This window comes from Triticum dicoccoides, chromosome 1A (assembly GCF_002162155.2).
Source record: "Triticum dicoccoides isolate Atlit2015 ecotype Zavitan chromosome 1A, WEW_v2.0, whole genome shotgun sequence".
NCBI lineage: Eukaryota > Viridiplantae > Streptophyta > Magnoliopsida > Poales > Poaceae > Triticum > Triticum dicoccoides.
The window spans coordinates 501,505,237-501,512,906 of NC_041380.1; the positions used below are offsets into that span (position 1 = coordinate 501,505,237).

The 7,670-nt window shown below is 47.7% G+C and overlaps 2 protein-coding genes across 2 annotated transcripts; both read right to left on the reverse strand.

The window, feature by feature from the left end:
* Positions 1-1,037: 1,037 nt before the first annotated feature.
* On the reverse strand, positions 1,038-3,231 carry LOC119308975 (two-component response regulator-like APRR5). The gene is made up of 3 exons (XM_037585131.1): positions 2,079-3,231; positions 1,813-2,001; positions 1,038-1,720 (listed from the first exon to the last, which is right to left on the reverse strand). The coding sequence occupies exons 1-3, from the start codon at positions 2,496-2,498 to the stop codon at positions 1,403-1,405; spliced, it is 927 nt and encodes a 308-aa protein (XP_037441028.1). The 5' UTR covers positions 2,499-3,231; the 3' UTR covers positions 1,038-1,402.
* A 164-nt stretch (positions 3,232-3,395) lies between these two features.
* Positions 3,396-7,623, reverse strand: LOC119283019 (protein NETWORKED 2A-like). The gene is made up of 2 exons (XM_037562912.1): positions 7,295-7,623; positions 3,396-7,196 (listed from the first exon to the last, which is right to left on the reverse strand). Exons 1-2 carry the CDS (start codon positions 7,386-7,388, stop codon positions 4,780-4,782), a joined length of 2,511 nt encoding a protein of 836 aa, XP_037418809.1. The 5' UTR covers positions 7,389-7,623; the 3' UTR covers positions 3,396-4,779.
* Positions 7,624-7,670: the final 47 nt, after the last annotated feature.

The window sequence follows — 7,670 nt, forward strand, 5'->3', positions numbered from 1 at the left end:
CCGTGGCGACATCGAATCAGAAGATAAGCTCCCAGGCAATCATAAGTTGTTGTTGGGCACAACCCACCCGCATGTCGCTCTAGTTGGACAGATGGTGAGCTATGTTCCGGAGTCGAAGAGCGGTGTTCCCTGTTTTGGTTTATTATTAGTTCCCCTTGTATTTTAGGTCAAATATAAACATAAGGGAGCTAATAAACCTGAATCGATGAAATATCTACCATGGCACAAGAGCTGAGCGGTGTGGCTGGTTTAGCCCTAGGCTCCATCCCTTTCCTTCGCTCGGATTAGGGTTAGGGATTGCACTTGTCGCCTCCAACGTAGTATGTACATCCGAGTTGTCCACTGGTCAGCTGCCACACCATTCTGACGTGTGGGCCTTAGTTGTCAATTTGGTAAAAATAGGTATAAAAATGGTAATGTTTGTTGTAAAACTATTTTCCTTTTTATTAGAAGCAGGCTCCTTCCAGCGTGATGTTGGAGAAAGCAGTATACCGATTCCGTGACCTAAATAGTTCCCAAGGCAGGAAAGCTATTCCACCAACATTCTGATTCCACGACACCCATGACCGAAATGGCCTGCATCTCTGCACCATCCCCACACACAAAATGATTCTTGAGACAATGATAGCGTCAAGCTTTCCAAGCGGAAATGACCAATAAAAGGACAGTTAGGAGATGCATCTTTTCTTTCCAGGAACTGCTAGTGTGGTATCTTTTATAGCGGGGGAATCATAGTGCAAAGCCCGCACACCGGTCAAGCTGCACAGAGTTTTGCATGGCAAAAGGGGGTAGCGATGGTGAAAGTGATCAGCACCAATTTGTTTGCGCCAATGAGACCGTCGCCATTCGGCAATTTGCCATCCGCAGCAAGGGGCCGGAACCTTCGGGTTCGGCGGCGCACGCCATGACTCGGTGAGTCAGTGGCCTCCCCGATCAGCAACAGCAAGCATGTCGAAAACATGCACGCACCAGCACTGACATTCGCAAAGCGAGAGCGATGAAAAACAGACAGAACGGGACACGAAAGTTACGGCAAGGAGATTTGTTTCGATTTTTCGGGTGCGTATGGAGGAGCAGAAAGCAACGGCAGGGCCATGCTTTATGGAACAAGACTGTAAAACACGAGTAGAAAGTATAGAAAGTAGTGCTAACTGTCTGACTCGGACGGAACACACGGAGAAGAAGCTGGGAGGTGAGTGAGAGGTCCTCTTCATCCTCGTCTTTCTTTCTTTCTTCTACTAAAGGATAAATAATTAAGCTGCATGCACGCACTACGGGTACGGTGGCGGGCGGGCGGGCTTAAGAAGGTCAGCGACGCCGCTCTGACCACCTGCAGCCGCCGCCGCTCGGTGCTCCTTGCACCAGCAGACCAGACAGCACCAATCACAATCAGGCGCCGGAGCTAGCACATGTCAGCGAGGCTCGCCCACAGCTGGGATTCGTCGTCGTCGATGTCGAAACCAAGCTGCTGCTGCTGCCTGTTGGTTGCCACCGGCGTGCCCCACCACCACTTGCTGTCGTCAAACGCCGTGCCATCACCGACGGTTTCCATGCCCTGGCTCTGGCTGTCGTAGCGGTTGCCGCCGAGGTTGTTGTATGGGCAGTACTCATAGCTGATGTCAGACGCCTCCATCTCCATGTCGCCCTCCGCCTCAAGGTTCCTGGCGAAGCGGCCCTGCACCCTCGGCCGGCTATCTGCCAGCGTCTTCCTGCAAGCGTACTGGAAGACCAGAGAGATGGTGGACAAGATATATGTTAGAATTGGCAAGAGAACAGAAGCATTCACAGGTTGTGAGGGGGATCAATACACACAGTTATCTTCTTGTGGAAGTTCCTCTGCTGGCGCTTGGCGCGGTACCTCTCGATCCTCTCCTTCCGTTCTTCGGCGCTGTAACGCCCCACCTTCTCTGAAAAAGGATCACCGGCTTCCTGGCTGCAGTTGTCGCCTGGAAACTGTGGCGGTATTGGCGGTGGCGGCAATGGTGGTGAAACAGTGTTGCCCTGTTTTGCATCAACATGTGGTTAGCAGCTGTTTAGTGGTATGAACTGCAGTCCCAACTTGAGTCTTGTTGCATTACCTGCAGGTCGCCGGTGCTGAGGACACGCCGCATGGTATCGGAGCTGCTGAATTCAAAGAAGTCACCAGAGGACGAGGAAGGGGAGGAAGCAAAAGGGGGTGGATGCAACTGCCATGTCGAATGAGATGGGCAAGAGAAGGCGGCATTACCGTTGAGGGGGTCAAGAAACTGGAGGTGAAATGGTAAGGGGTGTGTGCTGGTGCTCGTGTTGATATTGTATGGAGGAAGGGGAGAGATGTAGGAAGGCGGTGCTGAAGCAGCAACATCGACCGGAGAAAACAGGCCACCATTGGCATGGAAGAAACCGGTGCCGCGAGGAATTTCGGTCGGAGCTGTGTGCAAATCACCAGAGGGGTTCACTGCATGGTGCATGGAGGGGTCACTGTAGGTGGGCGCGGGCGAGGAAGAAGGATTGAACATGGCTTTTGGATATGAATCCCTCTAATGTGTCTGGGGCTAAGTGCAAGTGAAGGGGGTTGGGTATAAGAAGAGAACGCTTGATGTGCATGGTGTACACTATATACCAAAGGTGGTAGGGCGGCTAGGGCCACTACTTTTAACAAGGCAGACATTTCCTAATTGATATGCCAGCTCAGTATGGTCAACAGTGGACATGTTGTGGAAGGATATCAAACTGATGAGCTGGGTGGGAAGTCAAATAGCTCCTACAAAAGCTGGGGCCCTTTCTGTCCGGCGAAGCCACTGGAAATGGGATTCTTTACCTTGGAAGGAAAAGAAGTTCGAAATCTGCCTTCCTCTGATAGAAGATAAAAAGTATGCTGAACATAACACTCCAGAAGACGAACAGGTGTCAGACATGCTGCTAAGGAATATGCTCCAACTATATATTATGCATTAATAAACATGGGGAGATTGATGCCATTGGCCATTCTGCACAAAAATGAAAAAAAAAACTCCAAAATTGCACCTTACTGGCAATATTTGCGCATGTGGGCCAATCACGAGTATGTATAAGTTAGATAATGTTATGAAGAACATACATTACTAGTTTTAAGAAAAAATATAACCCTTTCTGAAAAATACAAGAAAATATAACCACATCACAACCACGTTAAGGAACACCTAACGTTTTCTTAAGAAACCCATGAGAAGATCATAGTACTAGAGAAAATATTACAGATGAATGACTAGATTTTGGATTTATACTGGACATGGAAACTAACTTCACTGCAGTTCTGAATTTGGTTTTGGATTTGCCAATAATTACAAATACAGTAACTAGCAGTGGAGTAGAAAAACAAATGTATAGTTCCATCTACAATTGTCAACGAGATCCACTTACGAAGACAACAGGACTAGTAACTAGCATTATGGAGCAGGAATAGAAAGGTATACAAGATAAAACAATCTGTAGCTGGATAACTGATGTGATGCTTGCTGGAACGAAACTCAAGCCCTTCTTTATCAATTTCAAGAGCTTTAATCTTTAGCTAGAGTCTAGAGATTGCCGGGTACCTACCTTATCTTTGATTCTGTACAATGGGTTCCTACTTCTGTAGCAACTAGCAAAGTAGGAAACAGGAACCCACCACCTTGGGAAACAGAAGAACTTTGAGGAAACCTGTGAACCGACTAGGAAAGAGCTGCACAGTTTCGACAACTACAGAGTTTAATTATACAGTAAACTATGCATAAAACTGAAAACAGTGAGTATATAATGGATAGAACAGGGCTAAGCCATATCTGATAACTGCCACCTCACAGCCCATTTTCCATTTTCGAAATAAGTACTAAAAAGTAAATACATCAAAGAACGGACAAGGTAGCATTATTAACTTCATGTGATGTGCCGTCTAGAGCACTGATATGAAACATACCTGATCAAGTCTATCCGAGCCAAGATTCTGACACCATCCTGTCATATGATTCAATGAAACCAACAGTCACTTATCTTTCCTGCTAAGGAAGTAGCAATGACTCAAACTTATGCTAAAATGTTAAGAGGCTAAAGATGCAATACAACAAACAACTGTAGTAAACAGCAACACCACCTTCCATATAAAAGAGAACAGAAGAAAATAGTATAATATTAGTTTTATAGGCAACCTAGCCTTCCTTTTCCTTTTTTGGATGTTAACAGATCATCGTATGCAAACCAACTTTGAATTTGGACATGAACCAAACACAATGAAGTCAACAGACATTTTTGTCTGGTAATTTTCCACTATATTGACACCATGCATTGAAGAAAGACATTGCCAAACGAGGGGAGACCCGCTTCTCCAAGATTGCATATCCTGAAAAGTGATTTCAATGACTGCTGAACAGACCACCAGAGGAAGACAAGGATATTGTGGGCATGAGAAATTCAAAAAACGTTTATATTTTGTCTGGAATCTGAGTGGTAATAGTTTCCTCCCAACAGCTTTATGAACGATGCCCCGAAGGATTGCCAACTTGACCTCAGTTTGACCATTGAAGGCAAACACAGTTTCTTCCGGTACCAGGACAGTAGTATGATGAACAAATATGACATTATCCTTCCCACCAAATTTAGTTCTGGCAGTAAGGTTAGTGCAGGAGTATATTGAATCATAAAACAAATTTGAGTCAAGTGATGCAGGTCCTATACATTTAAGCCCTAAGGAAAGACACGTATAGCTCCAAATCAACTGGCAACTACAATGAAATCTCTCATGTATTAATACCAAGAAACAAATAGCAGATAACCCAACCATTCTCATCTACGACCATGCTTCGAGCTACCATATTGCTTATGCATCCCAGGACCCATGCAGGAGAAGAGTGATGGCTTCTTCGGCTTCACACCAAACAGGAAAGTTCTAAGGGGAACCACAGCTTTTGTTGACAAGGTTCGAAAGTTCTGTTGAGCGCGGTTGCTTCTTGCTATAGATAGCTCAAGATTCTCCCGGAGTTTCAAGAGCTCCCTCCCAACCTCCACTTGGAGACCTCTTACGTGGTCCAGCCCAGCTTCTAGCTCTTTAGCAACTTTGTTATTCTCTTGTTTCATATTAAGAACCTCTCCTTGGAATTTTGCAGCTTGGATGAGGGTAAAATGATCTTCACCACCTTTATCCAGAATTGTGATCTTTGATATATCCTCTTGTATGCTGCATAGTGAAGAGAACCTGTTCTCCAGCTCTCCTTTTAATAGCACATTCTTTTCCATCCAAACTTGAAGATCTGTATTCAAATCCCGAAATTTCTTTTCTAAAACAGCTGACTCCAGTTTTGCTACCTGATGATTAGTAGGAATTCCATCTGCAACTCCCTGTGCCTGTGCATCGGTCAACTTGATCATCTCGGCTTTTAGCCTGTCAAATGCTGTTTGGAAATGTCGTATTTGATGGTATGATGTGCTAAACCTCAGCCAGAAGTCCATGGTCTGCTCCAACACCTTGTCGATCTCTGCTCTAAATTTTTCCTCCCCAACTGAATACTCAAGTGGTTCTTCACCTTCGCATTGCTTAATATATTCATCTACATCAGCAATCTCTTTGTCTTCAGTTGTAGGAGTGCTGCTTATTTTGGACGTTTCTTCAGACATCTCCCCGCTCTCCGAAACAGAAACATTCATCTTTCTCTGCAAAGAACTTAGCATGCGGCGAAGAGAATGAATCTCCTCGTCTTTCATTGTATTAGAGCTCTTCAGTTCCTTCAGCTCTGACATCGCCTCAGTATGATACTTTTGGTTTTCCTTCTCAATTTCAGAAAGTTGTTGCTCTGTATCTTTGTAGATCTGAAGCACAGATGCATAATCTTCTGATAAAATATTATCCTCGCCTTCAGATAGATTAGCAACAAGCTGTTGCTGCACCACAATATCTTCCGAGCCCTTTTCAGACGAATCAAAAAACTTGCTGTTTTGAGACGCTGGAGAGTTCAATGCTTCTACAAACCCAGCAAGTTCACTGCAAGCTTCAGTCATTTCTTCACGAATATTCTCGGTACCATGTTGTATGGACCTACCAATTTGTAGGACGACTTGTAGCACCACCTCAACTTGCTTCAACCTTTCGGCCAACTTACTGGAATCAACAACCAAAGCTGCCTTCTCCTCCTCCAAGGCATGCAGGCGCTTGTGAAAGTCATCTATCTCAGATTTCATTCTATCGATCTGAGCATTCTGAGACGTAGTAGCAAGCTCCAGGTTGACTACCTTCTCCACAAGTCGATCAACTTTTTCCGCTATGTCTGAAACTGATGCCTCTGGGCGCAATTCAATTAGTTCTTTGATTTTTTGGCATACTTCCTGCAGGTCAAGCTTAGCCTCGTCCTGAACAGAATCGCCACCATCCACAGGTGGCAGTACTTGGGTAAGTCCTGTTTCATGGTGATCGGGCCCGTCATCTTGCGTCTGGGGCTGCCCACACTCATCCTTGAAGGTTTTCAGTTTCTCCTTTGCCTCGTTGAATCTTTGAAATTCAGTCCTCGCCTCTTTAGATGACCTCTTTTGCTGGCCCTGCAAGTTAACCAATGTATGCTCACAAGACATAAGGGCTCGTGAAGCCATCAGTGCTCGGGCTTCATTGTCTTCAATGCCCGAGCTAGTGCTAAAAGTATCTTGCAAGCCGCAAACTTCCTCCTGCAACTCGGCCACCTTCCTTTCAATGTCTAGATACTTGCCCAGTGCACTGTCATAAGTGGTCTTCAAGAACTCCTTCTCGGTCTGCAGCACCAGGATTTGCTTCTGCAGCTTGTCGATCTCTTCCAGTGCCCTGTCCTTATTCATGTGGGAGCCGACTCGCCGGTGTGTCTGGGTCCTCTTTGGAGCCGGGTTCGGGCTCGATCCCCGGCTTGTGACGCGTGAGCCCATTGGCAAACCTTCCAGAGCAGGGAATTTGTAGTTGATGAGATCAATACTTGTAATTGCCTTGGGGACTCCTTCGGCGTCACCCTCTTGCATGGAGAACTGGACATGGTCCGGGAAAACGGTGGCAATGGTGTGGTTGGCCTTGTGCAGCTCGCTAGATATCCGGTCGTACCGGTCAGCCAGTGCTTGGTAGGATCTGAACATCTCCTCGACGTTGCTGATGAGCTCCGGCCGGCTCCTGAAGTAGAGCTCCGCCTTCTTGCCGAACGTGTCGGCATCCGCCCCGATGAGCTTGATCATGAGCTTCACCCTCTCCTCCATCTCTGCACGCACGATGCAGACACAACATTGTCACGGCCACAGTTTTCAGAAATCCGCAACGCGCAATGCGCCACGCCGGGGATGGGGAATGGATGCGTACCGTTGAGGGTGGCGTCGAGCCATTTGGACTGGCTGGTGCGGATGTGGGACGCCCACCACCAGGAGTAGGCGTTGCCCGCCGCGCGCTGCAGCATGGCCGGAGGCCGGAGGGGGTCACGCCGCGCCGGGGCCGCCCGCTTGCTCTCAACCCCCTCCTCCTCCTCCTCCTGCTACTCCGCGTCGCCGGGCGCGCGCCCTCGGTGCCGTGGGTGGCGTGAGCTGCGCCGCGACGAGGAGGGCTGGATGCGGATTGCGCGACGCGGTGTGCGGTGCGGCCGTGCAGCGAGGGCCCTTAGCCGCCGGAAGCCGGAGAAGGAGAGGAGAGGGGAGGTGGGTCGGTGGTGGAGGGTGGCATGACGAAATAGGACGAGGGGGAG